General features: G+C 54.3%; 1 protein-coding gene across 1 annotated transcript; it reads left to right on the top strand.

Annotated features, from left to right (window-relative positions):
- Window positions 1–12,380: 12,380 nt before the first annotated feature.
- LOC135990141 (maestro heat-like repeat-containing protein family member 6) lies at window positions 12,381–17,666 on the top strand. The gene is made up of 14 exons (XM_065637576.1): window positions 12,381–12,522; window positions 12,793–12,866; window positions 12,964–13,113; window positions 13,298–13,452; window positions 13,803–13,950; window positions 14,156–14,343; window positions 14,427–14,564; window positions 15,145–15,259; window positions 15,552–15,689; window positions 15,922–16,098; window positions 16,231–16,386; window positions 16,689–17,015; window positions 17,212–17,314; window positions 17,602–17,666. The coding sequence occupies exons 1-14, from the start codon at window positions 12,381–12,383 to the stop codon at window positions 17,664–17,666; spliced, it is 2,076 nt and encodes a 691-aa protein (XP_065493648.1).
- The last annotated feature ends 288 nt before the right edge of the window (window positions 17,667–17,954 follow it).

The raw sequence follows: 17,954 nt of genomic DNA, 5'->3' as shown, positions 1-17,954 counted from the left end.
GATCTTTTACGTTTTCTGTGCTCTGCTCTGCTATTTCTCCCTTTTTCTTCCTAAGGAGTTTGCTATGGATAGCACCATACACACTGATGGGGATGGAGGAATGGCCACTCTCAGCGCTGCAGCACGGACACCGGAGCATCCTCGTGGCTGCAGGTCACTGATGTCCAATGGTCCATTGAATCAATCCCAGGCACTGAGAACAACCTGACCACTAGCAAACTTTCTCCTTGAGCCAGGTCCTGGATGTATGGGCAATCATACCATCACCAAATAGGAAATCTGGCTGGTTTCTCCTCTTCCTTACCACTTGTTTCCACAGCCTCATGAACTTCCCTGCAGCCAGAGTGACCTAGGGAGGACTGCAGCTTTCCTGGCTTTGTCACCACAGGTGCTGGTCTTCACTTAGCCACAGCATCAATTTGTCTGGTGCTGTGTATCTGTGAGGTCTGTGGAGCAAAAGCCATTATCTGTGCAGTGGGAGGTGCCCTGCAGCAGGTGTCCTCTGCTCTCCAAGGAGGCTTGCACATCCATAATTCATGCCCATCTTCATACCAGCTGCTGCTTGTCTTCCCCTGGGCCTTATGGCAGTGATTTGCAACGCACCTAGCCCAGGAAGCCTGGCTGGAGCAAAACCTCCCATGTGAGCTGCAGCAGAGGAGAAGCCACCGTCCGGCATCCCCATCCTGCCCTGAGCTGTGGTGGCAGAAAAGGGGGCTCAGGCAGGTGTGCTGTTGTGCTCCCGTTCATGCGCCTGGGATGAGCGCTGTCTTGTGGGATGCATTCACCTGTGAAGAGCTGGATTTAACCCAAGAAGGGTGTGAGAAAATAGTATGGAGGGACTTGGGGGCACTTGTGTAGCTCTGGGCTTGGCTTCATCTGGGGAAGGGCAGGAAGAGCTGCAGTGCCTCCTCACAGCAGGGTAGGACATGTTTGGGTGGTCTCGTTCCAGCTGTGCTGGGGAGGTAACAGTCCTACACCCGGCATTCCGCTCTGCCTGCACCCTCCTAGTCCTGCGCACCCCGGGCCTGCTATCGACTCTGCCACGTGGTTGTGGACAGCCAAAAATACATAACTTACGTGTGGACCCAAGAGAACTTACTGTTAGTCAAGTTTTTGTTTGAACAGCATGAGCAAAGACTTAAATTCAAGTCTTGTTATAGTCCAGCCAGGTGCCTCGCCAGCACTGATGAGATGCAGCCTCCTTGCATGGGGAGATGGAGGTTGGTGGTGAGTGGCTGAGCCTGAGTGAGCCCTGTGCCCTCTCAAGGAACAGCCCCTGGTGTCCCCTCACCTGTGGCGGAGGATGCGGCTGACCCAGAGCCATGGTGAGAGCATCGAGGCTCTGTTCATGCCCTGCCAGGTTATAACTGGAGGGAGCAGATTTAGCACTTTTAATGGCATGCACACAGGGGAGGAGGAGAGCAAAGGAGATTTGTTTTTTTTAATTCTGCGTCTTTCTCCTTTACCTTCATGGCCATCATTTTCCCAAGCTGCAGGAAACTCTGGGCAGGGGTCTGTGAGTCACAGCCTGCAGCAAAAGGAGGCTCCTGCTTCAAGCCAGCTGGGAGAGGTAATGTCTGATGCTGCCAGCATCTGTGAGGCTGAAAGCACCGGTCCCCAGACAGCATCACAGAGGCTGGGAGCAGGTGTCTCCCAGAGCCCCAAGGCAGCAAGGAGAGCAAGGTAAATATTTCCATAAAAGCTGAGCCTGGTGTTTGCCCACACCACTTATTGTGTACCATCCATTATACATGGGGGCTGGAGCCGTGGGCAGTAGAGCAGAACACGTTGTGATGGTTCGTGCATTAGAGATGAAGGAGGACGCGGGAGGTGGTGTTCGTTCACGCCTGGTCCGTATCCTCTTCGCTGGCTGCAGCTCAGTGCCAGAGCCGTGCTGAGCTCCCGAGATGGGTGAGAGGAGAGCCATGGACCAGTGCTGCATCCTCACCTGGGACAGCGGCTGTAAAGTTAACTAGCATTTCATTTTGGTTTGAATAATTAAAGCAAACAACTTAGACAAAGTATAAAGTCTCATCTAATACACAGGCAATTGAGAACATCTGGAATGTGCAATGATTTGTACCCAGTACTGTGGGTGCCCATGATTTTCACATATGATGGGCTTTAGATACCAGTCATCTGCCCAAAGAAATACATTTGTGTATCCTTTGACAGGTCCAAAGACTTTCCAAGCCTGGGTGGTGATACAAAGAATGATGGAGCACATCAGCCATCGTCTTGGAAGGAACGACCAGCTCACAGCTGGGAGGTACTTTTGATTAATGGGCTGGTGGTGGTGGTTATTATTATCTGGACCCAAGAAAGTCGGATTTGGATGGGCTGAAACTTTTCATGTTGTTTGATAAATGTGTGTGCCACAAAAAATAATCTCAAATCTAATGTGAAAACTTTCTAAAGAAAATGTTTTCAGGTCCCCTGTTTAATTATTTCATACTGAAACATACTTCAGTTTAGTTGATGGGTTTTAGAAAGCTGGAGTCAAAACTCATCACTCTGTTTAACCTCCGGTGAACCATTTATTTTCAACCCAGAGTATGTTAGCTTTCATTTTATATTTCTTAACCTTCTGCAAAGTTTGAGGAGACTTTAATTTTAGGTGGGTAGGAGACACACCTACATGTGAGTGATCTAAACCGCCAGAGGTGCCTGGGGACCAGCAGCAGTTCATCTGAGATGGGCAAGGCCCCAAGCTGCTGATATATGTGTAACCAAGGATGGCAAGAGGGTGAAGTCAGCCTCTCCCACACCAATCTTGCTGGACACCAGCGTGGTGCTGGTAGGCTGGAGAGGCCAAGAAGGAGCATCCGTCCTTCTTTGGCATTGATTCATGGATGAACACTGTCAACTGGTCTTGCTTGGCTAATGTGTGGCTGTGATGGGATGGTTCTTCAGGAATGCAGGCTTGGTTTCTGCAGTCACCTCTTTTTCTTAGGGAAGTGAGGGGGGCTGCATTGCTTCGGTGATCTGTACCCTCACAGCATCACTGAGGTTGTGTCTGTCACGTCTCTTTTCCTGAGACTTTGCTATTTCAGGACAGAACAGAAGCACCTCTCTATGAAGACAGGCTGAGAGAGTTGGGGTTGTTCAGCCTGGAGAAGAGAAGGCTCCAGAAAGACCTTATTGTGGCCTTTCCATACTTAAAAGGAGCCTGTAAGAAAGACGGGGACAAACTTTTCAGCAGGGTCTGTAGTGATAGGACAAGGGGTGATGGTTTTAAACCATTAAAAGAGGGGAGAATCAGGCTGGACACGAGGAAGAAATTTTTTATAATGAGAGTGGTGAAACACTGTCCCAGGTTGCCCTGAGAGGTGGTTGATGCCCCATCCCTGGAGACATTCAAGGCCAGGCTGGATGGGGCTCTGAGCACCCTGGTCTGGTTGAAGATGTCATTGCAGCGGCGCTGACCTAAATGAGCTTTGATGGTCTCTTCCAACAAAAACTATTCTATGATTCTATGCTAAACTCTAACTAGCATCTGCTGGTGCTGGAGTCACCCGCACCTGGTTACTTGAACGCTGTTTGCTGGCTATAACCACATATTGCTGTCCTCACTCCTCCTTCTGAAGTGTGAGCAGCCTGTTGTTCTGCAACTACGAGAAGCTCCTGCTTTTGCTAACAGATGTACTGTTGTTGTTATGTTGCTGATATGTCTCCCAGATGTCTTTCCACTGAGCAGAGGTGTTCTAGGGCTATTTGGTGTCATGGTGTCCTATGTCGGCTTTGAATTCCACCTCCCCTCCCAAATATGATTAATTCCTCTCTTTCAGCTGTCAGCAGTGGTTGCTAAACCCTCAAACACATCTGAGAGGATTTCCAAACTGAGCAGGTGGACCAAGTGTCACATCTCCCTTGCGCAGTCCTCTGCATTTGTGCTGGGCTCTAGCCCTGGCTGTTCCAGCCATCTCTAGAGGTTTTGGCTCTCCAGTGGAGGAAATGGCTCCTGCAAGCTTGTCCAAGAACAGCTTGCACCTCGGAGCTTGCTGCCTTTTGACAGGAAGGTTCATGCCAGAAAAACCCTTGGCTTGGAATGTGAAAGAGCATTAATGTTAAAAAAATCTCAGCCCAAGCTGACGGTGGCCTGGCCACACAAGAGAAAGGGAACTGCAGCTCTTAAGGGAGAAAAAGAAATCCATTTGCACATTGGCCTTCTGCAAAATCAATAGCTGGAATTACTTTGCAAAAAGCAGAACCCAGCAGATAAGGATCTAGCAAACAAGCAGTGCAATGTCTGCACACAAAGGGGAGAAGTTCAGAGGCGGGTTGAGCTCTACGTCAACCCTAGGGACAAAAATGACACCAAACTTGTCATCTCTGCTGCTGATCAGGCCAGCACACTGCATAGTGTCTTCAGAAGGTCCTTGCTTTTGCTCAGATCTTGTTGCCTTCCTGTAGGGTCAATGGGTAGAATTACTTGAGCTAATTTGCAGAGCATAACAAACATGTTGAGCTGGACTCTTCTGAGGCGCTGAGTTACAGTGATCCCATGTGGTTCAGTTCATCTCCAAAGGGAGATCAGCTGCATTTTGCCAGGCCAACTTCACCTCTGAATAGAAGCCTCTGCAGACACAGGCTTCTCTCTCACCCCTGGAGAAGGAGGGAGGAGGCTTCACGAGTTTGGTCCTGGGGTTTGCAGATTTCCTCCTGCCCTTTAAGTATTTGCCTGCAGTTAATTTTGGAGTTGTTTTTGCAAGGTGTCTACATGCCTGACAGCAGCTGACCTGGGGATGTTTTTCCCAATGCAGGCAGGAAGGGAGCAGTCCTGGGAGCGTGGTGGGGTATTGATGGTGCAGAGGGACTAGGCAGCTTCTGGCAGGAAGACAGTTCCTGCAGCGAAGGAGGCTCTGAAGAAAGGTGGAAGAGAAGACAGGCAAGACTGTGGCAAGCTGGAAGAGGAACAGGCCAAGCATTCTACATGCTGGCTGTGCCCCTGTGGAGGTAATCTCGTAGTTAGTTTAGGCTCCAGCTGGGAAGCAGCTCTGATCCCAGCTTTTACAATATCCTGCCAAGCCCTTGCTCCAAATCTGCTCTCACTGGCCCTCAGTGAGGCAGACCACGCAGCAAGAAGCTGCCAGCATCAATTGAGGTGAAAGACCTGTGCACTGCTTCATGCTGCTGGGTGTGAATTTTGTGCCTTGTTGCCCATCTCAGAGCTCCTGGGAAAAGGCTGTGAGACCTTAGTCTTGTTTTGGGTTTTGTTTTGTTTTTCCATGATATGCAGATTCAAAGGCAGAAATGGAGCAGTTGGATCCATGTTTCGTGGTGCTGAGGAGTTCTTCACTCCCCAAAACCATCTTGCACAAACATGGGAGATCCCTCTTGTGGGAAATGCTCCTTACCAGGATGGACAGCAAAAATAGACAGCATTTTAGGGCTTTCTTGTGCTGATAATACGTGTGGTGGAGCTGGTTCACTTTCTAAATCTATGTCACCACAAGCAAAATCCAATCTCCTTGTTTCTGTGTTCCACTGAGTTCCTTTGCACACAAGCTGTTCAGAGGGGTCTAGCATCACTAATGAAATACAGACTGGGTGGCATTTGGGCACCTTCTGCTTGCTTTTGGTCTGTGTCCTGGAAATATATGAGAAGGGTGAGAAGAAGCTGAAATTTGAGCTCCTCCCTGTTCATCAGCAGTGGTGGCTGTTCCTTCAGCACTGTTTCTGTACCATCATTAAGTCCAGAGTAAATTACAAGCTTGTGGTGGGACTTCACCGTCAAGGATCATATCTCCTGGGCACACTGGCTACTTGGTCAAAGCATGTTTTGGGGGGGATTCAGCCCCACTGATTTCCTCAGTGATGCTCCTCAAGCAGCAAGACCAGATCCCACAGGACTTGAATCCTTGCCCAGTTTCAACTGTATCTAGCTTTGATTTGGTGAGTTCTCAGAGCTGAAGCATTCTTTGGACTTCGGTTTGCTTTTGTGTTTTCAGGATGAAAAAGTAAAACTCATGTATTTGGGTGGGTTAAAGAGAGGAGGGAAAGAACTTGGTTTAAAGCAAGCTTTGCCTTCCTAGCCAAGTTCTTTAAGCAAGATAAGTCTCTGTGTCCCTTGGAGTACATTAAGTGTGGCTCCAGGGGGCCATTGTGGAGACGCAGCACTGTAAAAATGCAGATTTCATGGAAAGCCTTATGCACTGTGACAATTTAAAGTACCCCCGAAGGGCGTTCGCTCAGGCAGAAGCACACTTTATTTGAAGCATATTATGAATGAGACAGCAGAACAATTTGTTTGCCGGAGATGGGCAGTGGATCAATTAAGCAGAGCAGAGGGCACAGAGCAAGTCAATTTGTGAAAGGGCAAAACACAGAGGTGGTGGCTACGTCCTGTCTGGCTTCCAGGTTGGCCCTCTCCTCTCTGCTGAGGTGGGGTTGAGGTGCTGGGCTTCAGGATCGCAAGTGTCTGTGGCTTGGGGCATCTGTGGATGCACATGGAGAGTTGTCTTTCCTGAGGAAAGGGCTCACCGTATTGTGGTGAGGTATCAAGCTTTGGGCGCCCTTCCAAACGCATTGGGGCATCCCCTTGTCTCTGCTCTTCCTCCTGGTTATCATTGTGCTGTAAGTCAGCTGCTACAACCCAGGACCTGCTCCCCAGGTGGTAGTAGCTCACTTGGGGCATTGTCTGCATGTAAATACTGGGAAACCAAGGAATGGTGCAAGCACATTGTTTTGTTTGGGTTTGGTGAGGTTTTCTGTTGTGTTTTTTGGTTGGTTGGTTTTTTTGGTTGGTGAAGGGAAGAGGCTGGCTGCATGGGATTTTAGTTTATCTTTTTGAGAGGGTGGGAATTTCCTTTGCTGAGGTAGAAGGCAAAGTGCTCAGAACTACAAGATCTTATTGGATGACAAAACCAATTTTTTTAAATAGGAAAGGTAAATACCTGAAATCTTCCATCTGTTTGGGTTTTTTTGGGTGGTGTTTTTTTTTTCTCCCATGGCCTATTTGAAAGTAGCTAGGGAAAAAAAAATATTAAGGTCCTTCAGCCCAGCTGCTTAAAATTCTTTGGGTGTGCGTGTCTTTCTGCTGACTCTGTGTGCGACCTAGAATGGCCTTGCAGCTCTTCATGTATGGGCAGCACAAACACTACAGCTCAGTCAGGGACAGCCGACCTTAACTGACCAAAGGGATATTTCATCCCATATCTTGTCATGCCCAGCAATAAAAGCTCAGGGAAAGGAGGAGAAAAGGAGGACATTTGTGTTTATGGTGTTTGTCTTTCCAAGCAACTGGTACACTAAGGCCCTGCCTCCCAAGCACTGGCTGGGTATCTGCCTGCCCATGGCAAGCAGGAACTGAACTCCTCTTTTTGCTTTGCTTGCACATGCAGCTTTTGTTTTCCCTGTGAAACTATCATTACTTCAGTCCACAAGTCTTCTCAAGTTTCTTCTATTTTCCTCCTATCCTGCGAAAGACAGGAATGAGCAAAAGGCTGGGCAAGTGTTCGGCCGCTGATAGCAGTCAACCCACCACATTTGGTTTCATGTCATAGATTTATAGAATCATTTCGGTTGGAAGAGACCCTCAAGATCATCAAGTGCAACCATAACCTACCTCTAGTACTAAACCGTGTCCCAGTGTCTGTCTTGGCATTTTCTTCCATGGAGGAGAGTATGTGACTTAGTCTCCCTAGAAGTGTAGTATCCACTGCTAAGCCTGTTGTTTTCCACGAGTGAAATATGTCCTGTGTGTGCTGAGGAAGTCGTGTCGTTAGGAACCACAGCTTTACCAGTGTGAACCAGGGAAAATCAGGGCTTTCCAACAGTCCTGCTCTGTGTTACTGAGTCTGTGAGCCAGAGAAGATGCCTCAGCTCTCATGAGCCACTCGCTCAGGTATCTGCTTCCTAGGATTTGAGGTGGAAATCTGCCCAAAGGAACCCAGCTGACAAGGGATCTGCCTGGACAACACAAGGTTTGCTTTTCCTTTCACCCAGAGGTTACTCCCCTTCTACCCTAAAGGCAGAGCTTGCTTTGGTGCAAAGTGGGCTAGCTAGGACAGACCCAGAGCAATATGCATGGAATAGGGTGCTGAAGGTATCTTTTCCCATACTTAGCAATTACACCTGAGGTGTTCTGCTGTCTGGTTAAACGTGGCACGTTGTGAGGCCTGGTGCTGTTGCATTCCCACTCCATGGGAGTGCAGCTCCCCTTACAGATCCCTCCATCGGTGTGATAACATAGTCATCACGTTATACTTTAGTCTTACATTTAGTTTAGCTACTCTGAGATTTCAGTCCCTAAAACTCCTCCTGTCACCCCCAGTGGCTGAGCGTCCCCAGCCCGTGACTGACTGTGAGCTGGTAGATGGAGGCGTTTTAACCCTTGGTCTCCTGATCTGTACCAAGATCTCCGTGGTCGCCACTTCCAAATTTTTCAACCACCTATTTAATGTGTACTCTCAAAACGCCTCTGCTGAGTAAGCCCAAAACTCCTCCAGAAGTAATGAGAGAGAAAGCTGCTGGTAACCTTTTAGAGTCCTTGGCTTTTCCCACAAGTTTCCCCTTCATCCTGGTGCTAGAAATCAGCAATCTGTGGGCTTCAGCTCAGTCCTGAAATGCAGACAGCACAGCAGCTGTAGCAACAGCCTTTCCTCTGTGTAAGTAAACTGGCTATCACTTAACGAGCCACAGCACTTAATGAACTGTGACATGGGCAAGTCTCTTTGTCTAAACTAAACCCTGGGCAAACAGCTGCCAGAGGCAATTACAAACTCTGGTTTTTATTAATAACCTTGTCAGCAGGCTGGTCGTTCTGCTTGTTTGGGTTTTGTTGCAGTCTGTCCTGACACATGGTGACGTTGATGGCAGTGATGCCAGACGTTGCCCTGTGAGGTGGGGGAGATGGAAGGAGAGCCCCAAGCCTGGTGCCAGGCATTGCAGAGCAGGCAGGACAGCACAGGATACTGAGGGCCATCGACATCCCCACCTGGCCAGACACGTGGGGACACCATGGGGAATCTCCTCTTTGTGCCATGTGTTGCTCTGGCTTTGCACTTCTCTGCATGGTGCCTGTGGCCCAGTTCTGCCCAAGAACCACGACTAGGGGCATGGGCTGCCCAACAGCCATTGAACCACCTCATTGCCAGCTCCCCCATGGTCTGAGACCCTCTTAGGGAGCGTGGTGAGGTGATACTGTGGGACCGTGAGATGCAGAGCTGTACTCCAGCAGAGTAGGGAGGAAAGGGAGAGAAAGCCACCCGAGGTGGAAAAGGGAGAGGAGGCTGTGGCAGGAGGGAGTTGCGGCCCATCAGTAAAATTCACGCAGCAAATAGCCTCATGAGACAGATTGTTTCATTGCAAAACACCTTGTTGGAAAAAGAAAGGCAGATGCACCCAGGGCAAAAGCAAATGCGCTTGACCTGATAATTTTACTTCAGGCTATGTGCGACTCTAACTTCTATCAAACACCTCTTTATTTTCTCTCCTTCCCTGGTCTAACTTCTGGGGAAAGGGCACATCTAAAAGCCCCACAGTTCTCTCAGAGAATTAAAGCTGTGTTGCTTCCTTGCTAACCTTCTTTACTTGCCTTTAGGCAGCACAGTGATGAGTTAAACTCAGCAGCTCTCCAGATTTGATGACAAAGGTATGAATACAGAGAATGATTTGCCAAACAGACTGCATCCCTTGGAGATGCTGGGAAGCAGGATGTGCACTGACAAGCCAGTTATCTTCTCAGACATCAGCCACATCCAGTGCACATGTGGGAACCAGGCTGAACTGCTTGCATTTTATACACCAAAGAGATGCGACCGGGATTTACCTGTAGGCAGGTCCCTGTTTGTGTCAGGTGGACCACGAAGGGCTATTCAGTTGTTAGGGGGTGTGAAGAACAAGACAGTCTCACAAAGCTTGTCCATGCAGGTCCAGAGGCCAAGGCTGCATCTTGGTGACCTCCTACAGGAACGTGGCAGAGAGCTCCTAAGTACCAACACAGCAACACGTTTGATGTCAGAAAGTCATTGAAGTGTTCCCTGTAGTGCACCGATGCTGACTCGCATATTAAGAAGCAAGCACTGAATCAGGCATGTCTGATTTTCTTTGTTTCCTTAGAAGTAATCAAAAGTTAGGCTTTACGGTAGGTAAAAGTGCATCGCTGTGATTTTTCTGAACCTTTCACTTCCATTTGACCTGATGTTGATGTGATTGTGTGGCTGTGGTACTTTGATATCTGCTTGGATTTTTTGGAAATGAAGCATTTTGCTGCTTTTGAACCATACTCTGGGAGAAAGCTGGTTTGGGAATGGCAGGTGCATTCTCTCTCACCCCTTGCCTTATCTGTTTAGCAGGGAAAATTCTGATTTGCAACCAAAACTTTGCTCTCAGTGTTTGGAAGAGATATACACACAGGACTGGCAGGGCTAGTCAACATTTACCTTTAAAAAAATTTCAGAGAGGGAACTAGATGTCAAGTGCAATAAATGTTCAGTGAAGAGTTTGTTTCCAGACAAAATGCTGCCAATTTATAAAAATCAATGTTTAAAACCTGTTTTCTTTTTTAAAGGAAGCTGGTTTATGGCTTTCTATCCAGACCTGGGGGTCCTGGTGGACAGCAGGATGACCATGAGCCAGCACTGGGCCCTTGTGGCCAGGAAGGCCAATGGCATCCTGGGGTGTATTAGAAGCGGGGTGGTTAGTAGGTCGAGAGGGGTTCTCCTCCCCCTCTACTCTGCCCTGGTGAGACCTGGAGTATTGTGTTCAGTTCTGGGCCCCTCAGTTCAGGAAGGACAGGGAACTGCTGGAGAGAGTCCAGTGCAGGGCAACGAAGATGATTAAGGGAGTGGAGGGTCTGCTGTATGAGGAAAGGCTGAGGAAGCTGGGGCTCTTAAGTTTGGAGAAAAGGAGACTGAGGGGCGACCTCATTAATGTTTATAAATATATAAAGGGTGAGTGTCATGAGGATGGAGCCAGGCTCTTCCCGGTGACAACCAATGATAGGACAAGGGGTAATGGGTTCAAACTGAAACACAAGAGGTTCCACTTAAATATGAGAAGAAACTTCTTCTCAGTCAGGGTGACAGAACATTGGAACAGGCTGCCCAGGGAGGTTGTGGAGTCTCCTTCTCTGGAGACATTCAAACCCGCCTGGACACCTTCCTGTGTAACCTCATCTGGGTGTTCCTGCTCCGGCGGGGGGGTTGGACTGGATGATCTTCTGAGGTCCCTTCCAGTCCCTAACATTGTGTGATTCTGTGAAATTTATTTTTCATCTCTTCTACATCCTATGCTCTACACATTATGTTTTCATGATCTACAGGTGAAGGTCTTTATGAGTTTTTATCCTTTGTTTCTGCACAAGTGTTTCTCCCAGCTCTAGGAAATGTCCCAATGATCTTCCTGTGTTTTCCTTGTACTGTTTCCTAGAGTCCTTTTTTGAAGAGATGTGTTTGGAAGCCTGACTAATGCATCCTTTTGCCTTAGGAGTTAGACCTGAGTCCAAGTGATTTAAAGCAAAGATGGCCAGACCTCTCTGCCTCTCTGGAGCTGGGATGTCAGGGAGCTGGCTGCTGCAGGAAGGCTGTTTACCCTGCATTGTTCCGAAATTGCAGTGGGGGCACAAAGCATGGTGTACCCGTGGTGTACACCCCAGGGGAGAATCAAATCTCAGTCTGTGAAATCTGAGTGTTGATCTAGGAGAACAGCACAGGAGTTTGATACTGGTTGTTTGCTTTTTCCCCATGATCTTTTGCCCTGAGGCAAAGCTCTTTCAGGCCCCAAACCTGCCCATCATGGTGCTCCCCAAAGCATAGGAGCTACTCCTACTGCTCTTCTGCCCTTCTTTCTCCAACAAGTGGGTCTTGCTTTGGTCCCCAGTGTGCCCAGGGCACGGGGGAAGAAGAGAAAAATGGTATTTGTGCTCAGCAACCGTTGGCCAGCCATGCGGTGTGGTAGATAAAGAGACCAGAAAGCCCTTTGCCCTTTGGTTCTTCTGCTGAAGCCTTTAATGCTTCCAGCAACAGCAGAGCCCAGAGCTGTGGGGATCCCTGAAAAACTCATCCTTGGAGATGTCCACAGATACTCTCCCCGCCATGCCCTGCCATTTGTGCCTCTTTAGCGGCTCCTGTGGAGCTCCTTCGGCGCTGGGTCACTGTGGGGTGGGTTTGCTGGGCTGGGGGAGGCCCCAGGGCACACGCCTGTGGCACTGTGTCACAGGGCCCTTTGTGACCCGCTGTGATAAGGGTGCTGGTGGCACAGCAATGACCTCACTGTGCCCGGAGGACACGACGGGACAGGACGGGACCGAGCAGAGCTGCCAGGAGCCCCTGTGCAGACACCTTGTTCCCTGTTGACCCGTGTCTACTGTCTACGGCGCTCTTCCTACACGTCTCCCATCCCTGCGGCAGGAGCCCTTGAGGCCAGGCAGCAGCGGGATGGCGTGGAGACCCCCGTTCATACCCAGGGTGGTCTGGCTGAGCGATAAGAGTGAGGACAAGGAGGAGAAGGAGAAGGAGGCTGAGGCTGCCCCGGCATCGCAGCGTGAGGAGGTGCAGGAGATCCAGCTGCTGCAGGCAGGTCAGTGGCCGGGCAGGGCCGCAGGGCGAGTGGCTGCAGCCAGCTGGGACCCATCCCCGTGGACATCCCCCGGGAAAGAGGGGACAAGGGGACAGGGCTGTTCCCCACACTGGGCTCTGGCCATGCTCCATCCACGGGGCACTCCCAGCCCCATCCTGCGGCCAGAGAGGCGGGGGTCAGTGTCCCCACCAGCCCCTGTCACGGGGATCGGCTGTGTTCTCCAGCCTCTCCCGCAGCCCCTCAGCTCTGCCCACGCTTGGTCTTTGCCAGATCCCAACTGGGAGCTGCCAGAAGAGGAGCAGAAGCAGGAATACACCCGTGCCCTGCACAACACCGAAGCAACGGTACCCGCAGCCATCCCTGCTCTCACTGCTCAGCCGAGCACCGCTGCTGGGCACCCGGTGTGGCATCCTTCTCTTCCCTGCCCTTCCTTCTCTGCAGGTGTTTTGGGAATCCTTCGAGCCCAAAGCCCGTGAAGTCTCCACCATCTCGGTCGTTGAGGTCATGGCAGGAGCACCCTCCCGCTACGCGGAGGCTGGTGCTGCTCTGCTGGATATGCTTGTGGAAAGTGACGTCTCCACTTTGCAGCAGGTACATAGTCCGCGGCCAGGGCTGGAGCCCCTCGGGAACCGTGTGGCCCCTGAAGCCGGGTCTGCTGGGCTGCCAAGAGCCTTTTAGGCCAGCACACTGGGGTGGGCAGGGCAGCACTTGTGGGAGGAAGCCGGGGAGATGTTTCCTCTGGCAGCACTCCAGCTCTCAGCTGTCCTTCCTCCAGGTGCCCAGGATTGTGAGGTGCATCCACCAGTGGTTCACGTCCAACGTGGATGAATCTGCCGAGCACAGGCTGGACAACACCCTTGTGGAGCTCACGCACGCGCATCCCCATGATGTGGTGGTGACCCTGCTGCGCTGTGCCCCGTCGTGCGACCGGTACTGGGAAACCTGCCTTGAGGGCTCAGGGCTCCCCAGCCTTTAGAGCCCATCAGCCTGCACAGCCCGTCCCACGTGGGCTGCCAGGCAGATGGAGATTTTCAGGACCCTCTGGCCCCTCTGTTTCCCAGCCCTGGCGTGTCAGCCCCAGAGCCCGCTGCCGTGCTCCCCCTGCCCACCAAGGCACCGTTGCTCAGCCGCCTGCTGCCCGCAGGGGCAGAGCCGCTGGGTGCTGCCTGCGAGGGGCAGCGGGCAGAGGCAGGTCTGGTGGCCAGCCTGGGCCCCCCGCGGTTGCCCAGGCCCTGGTGCTGTGGCCGAAACCCCAGTGACACAGAGCTTTGGGCCTGCAGAGCTGCTGCAGCCATGTGGAGGATGATGGTCGCCACCAGCATGACCACAAAGGAGGTGTTCCTGGAGCTGCTCTGCGTGCTGGAGGACTGGCCGCTGCACAGCACGTCCACCTCTGACGGGGACCACCAGGACGTCATTGCCCTGGCTGTGAGTGTCCGGGCCAGGCCTTTGCTCAGCCCCAGGGTCGCCCCTGCGGGCAGTTCTCCATCATGTCCCACGGTGGCTGGAAACCCGGGTCAGGGGCAGGTTTAGGAGCAGCCAGGCCAGGCGCTCCCCTTGCGTCCACGCTCGGGCCCTGCCACGGGGACGTCTCGGCACTGAGCGCCGTCTCTGGCTGTTTCGTTTTCTGCAGGCAACCAGGGCTCTGCGGGAGATCCTCCGGATGCCCAGGTGCCCAAGAGGGCTGAAGCTGCATTTCCCTCGCCTCCTCCTGGCTCTGCTCTTCCAAGTTTTGTACAGCACAGAGCAGCTGCCAGAGGAGGTTGATAGTTTCTGGAGGGAATGCCAGGAGGAAGGCCGCCTTCCCACCAGCCCCAGCAGGTGCTCCATCCCAGTCCTCCCAGCTCTCCCATGGCCCTGGGGCCAGGGCTCCCGGCATGACTCGGGCTTTGCTCCGCACACAGGTTTATAGTGCTGACCGTGAAAGCGCTGCTCTGCCGTCTGGGCTACAGGCTCGTAGCCTTTGAAGTGGAACGTAAGCGTGGCTGGGACACACTGCTCCACGCTGAGACCCACCACCGCGCAATGGGGCTGCTGGCCAGGTGAGAGCCCCCTTCTCCCTGCTCGCCCTGCCATTCACGCCCTGCAGACGGGGCGCCCCACACAATCCCCTCGGTGCTGGGTGAGAGGGACTTGTCGGCGGGGTATGGCCCAGCAGCCTGGCAAAGGCTGGGAGAGCCGGGTGCACAGGAGCAGCCACCTGCCAAAGCGCCGGCGTCCCCTCCCGAGGGCCTGGGCTGACGGCACAGAGCCGGGGCTCTGTCTGCAGGCAGCACCAGCCAGGGCAGCCGCCGGGGCGGGCAGGATGCACTGAGGGCCAGCGGCAGAGCCTGGGGGACGAGTCCCCGTGGGCAGGAAAGGAATCTCTGAGACTCAAAGGGAAGGCTTAGGGGTGGGAAGGGTGTTTTTTCCAGTTTCCTCCCCAAAAGGAGCCTGCTGGTGCTGGGCACTGCCTTTCTCCTGGTGAGGGGTGGTGGGAAAGACCCGGGCCTGTGGGAGCAAATGCTGCTGGTGGCTGGAGTGCAGCACACAGGGGTCTTTGGCCCTTGAGGGGGACAGTGAGCCCCGGGAGAGCTTTGTCCGCCATGCTCATGGCCGATGGTGCCTTTTTCCGCTTGCCAGAGAGATCCGTGGTGTCTCAAGACACTTCAGGGACTCTGTGGTGTCCTACCTGGTCGAGCTGCTCCGCAAGAATCAGCCCCGCTGTGAGCTCGCTGCCATGGCGTTCCTTGTGGAGGTGAGCCTGATGGCGAGCGCTGCCTCGCTGAGCTGCCTCCCACCGCTCTGGCCTCTCGCAGCCGCAGCTGCAGCGGGAGCCCGGTCGGTGGCTCTGGGGCAGAGGGTGGGCTCCGCTGTGTGCCCTTGGCCCCCTGCTGCTGGGGGGACACTTGTCTCTGCCTGTGTTTCGTGCCCCCCTTGCGCCAGCTCTCGCTCTTGCATCGCGGCTCCTCGTAGGACGAGCAATCAGAGGCTGCCGAGGGCTGGGGTCCTGCCGGCCGGGCACCCCGTCACTGCTCTGTGTGTTTCAGATCCTGGCCTCCCCTGGCGTAAGTGTAAGGGGTGACAGCGTCCTGCAGCTCGTCCCGAGATACCTGCAGAGCGAGTGCAGCGTGATGCGTTCCCTGGTGCTCAGAGGCCTCATCGCGCTCTCCAGCAGCCCCCTGATGGTGAGCAGGAGGCAGCGGCTGAAGCCGCGCTGGTGGCCTGGGGCTGGGCAGGGCTGCTGGCTACCACAGTGGCTTGGACTTGGCTGGGCTGCGGGAGCTGTGGTAGCTGCTCCCAGCTCTCCTGCCTCCCTGTTCACCTGCCCAAGCCCTTCGGGGCAGGCCGTTGGCTTCTGGGCCCTGAGGCAGCAGCGTGGGCTCCAACGGCCACAACCGCTCCAACTGTTCCACGCAGGCCCAAAGAATGCGCTTCCTGCAGCGAAGACTCGTAGACCTACTGCAGGACGCAGACGTGGATGTGCTGGGGATGACCCTGTCTGTGCTCAGGAAGGTGATCCTGGACCCAAGCGTCCCAGTTTCCACCCCCATTGCTCTGCAGCTGGCTGAGAGGCTCCGGCCGCTCCTGGACAACGTAAGGCTTTGTGCACCCCCCACGGGCGCTGGGTGCTGCCAGGAAACTTTTTGCCTTGTGGATTTTCAGAGCTATGACCAGGTGCACCTGGAGCAGCCGGTGCTGAGGTCTTGCCCTCTTCCTGTCCACCAGGAGTCCTGCTACGTGCAACAGCTCTCCGTCAGCCTCTTTAGAGATGTGATGGAGCACGTAGCAGATGACGGAAAAAAGCCGCTGAAGGCGCTTCTGCACCAGAGCCTGCTCCCACTGATCTTCCACTTGTATGATGAGAACACTTTCGTGGCAGCGGTGAGGATTTCTGACCTGCTGACACCTCACAGGCTGCAGAGCTGCAGCCACCTCCTGGCCTTGGCTCCAGAGCAGCAGCTCTGGGGGACGTCTGTCCTGCTGCCCCGGCAGCCCCCGGTGCCCGAGATGGGGGTTGCCCTGCTGCTGTGCCCGAGCACTGAATCCGCCGACAGACGAGTTCCCCACCTGCTGCATCTCCCCGCCACGGGCCAGCAGGGGCCCTGAGCCTTGCCCAGGCGCAGGGGACGCAGGTCCTGAGCCCTGGGCAGTGGTGCCATCTCCCGATCTCTGCTGCTCTGCAGACCTGTTGGGAAGCCCTGCTGCGAATTACCCGGTTCCTGAAGAAGGAGAAGCTCAGGCAGGTGCTGACGAGTCAGCAGCCGATAGAGGTGATCGGCAAGTGCCTGGTAAGGGTGGCCGTGAAGGCCCAGCCCCGGCCTGGACAAGCCCCCAGTGCCCAGTGTGTGGGGCTGGCAGCTGTGCCCCTGCCCACTGCTGCAGCCCATCGCCGCCAGCCTGCAGCCCACACACGCTCCCGTACCTCGGGTGTGCGGCCCCACGGGCTCTTCTCCAAGCTCCTCTCCCTCCCCGAGCCCAGCGGTGCTGACGGAGCCCCGGCCCGGCTGGGGGTTGGGGGCAGGATGGCACCGCAGCTCCTCGGGCAGCACCCAGCCCTCTGCTCCCTCCAAACCTCGGCACCAGCCGGCTGCTGGCTGGGTGTTGTGGGTGTCCTGGCAGGGGAGGCCAGTCCTGGGCGCGGGGACAACCCGGCCAAGGGCAGAGTCTGCACCAACCCTTGTCTCCATCCCCTATGGCTCTCTCCAGCTGGCAGAGTGCCGCAGCAGAGCAGCAGAGTACCTGCGTCAGTCCCTGACGTACCTGCAGAGCCCACAGGGCTCCATACGAGAGGCGGCCGTCAGGTTCCTTGGTGAGGCACAACCCCCCGGGGTCCCTCCCAGCCCCACAGCAGCTCGGCCCCAGCCCCGGGTGCTGCACCGGCAGCAGGATTGGGCCCAGCGGCTCTGGAGCCCCCACTGCCCTATGCGGGGTGCACGGGGCTCCCTGCCGCCCTCTCCCTCCCTGCGCTTGGGCATCGCGCTTGGGGCAGAGCCCGGGCTCAGCCCTGCCGGGGGCAGGAGGGCGTGTGGCTGGGCTGATGTGGGGGAGCTGCGCTGCTGGGGCCAGCAGGATGGGTGACGGGCTGTGTGTTCCCAGGGCTCCTTGGGCAGCACATGAGGGCTCAGCAGGACAAGCTCCGGCTCATCTGCGATGGTGAGTGAGGGCAGCGGGGTGTCAGCAGGGACTGCCGGGGAGGAGGAAGAACCCTGGGCAGGGAGCTGCGATCCCTGCCCCGGCCGGGGAGGGCTCTGCTCCCTGCACGGACGAGGGGCGGCGGGGGCAGAGCAGGGAGAGATTTTTGGGGACGCGTGGGCTATTCGTGGCCAACGCCTTCCATCTGATCCCGTTGGCCCCTGGCCCCCCGGCCATGAGAAGAGCTGGTGGGGTGGCCCTGGCACGAGGGGTTCCTGGGGTCCCTGCGGATCCGGGCTCTGACTTTGGCTCTGTTC

This window comes from Caloenas nicobarica, chromosome 6 (assembly GCF_036013445.1).
Source record: "Caloenas nicobarica isolate bCalNic1 chromosome 6, bCalNic1.hap1, whole genome shotgun sequence".
In the NCBI taxonomy this organism is placed as follows: domain Eukaryota; kingdom Metazoa; phylum Chordata; class Aves; order Columbiformes; family Columbidae; genus Caloenas; species Caloenas nicobarica.
Note: the sequence above shows the minus strand (reverse complement) of the source record. Positions and strands in the feature narration are given on the sequence as shown.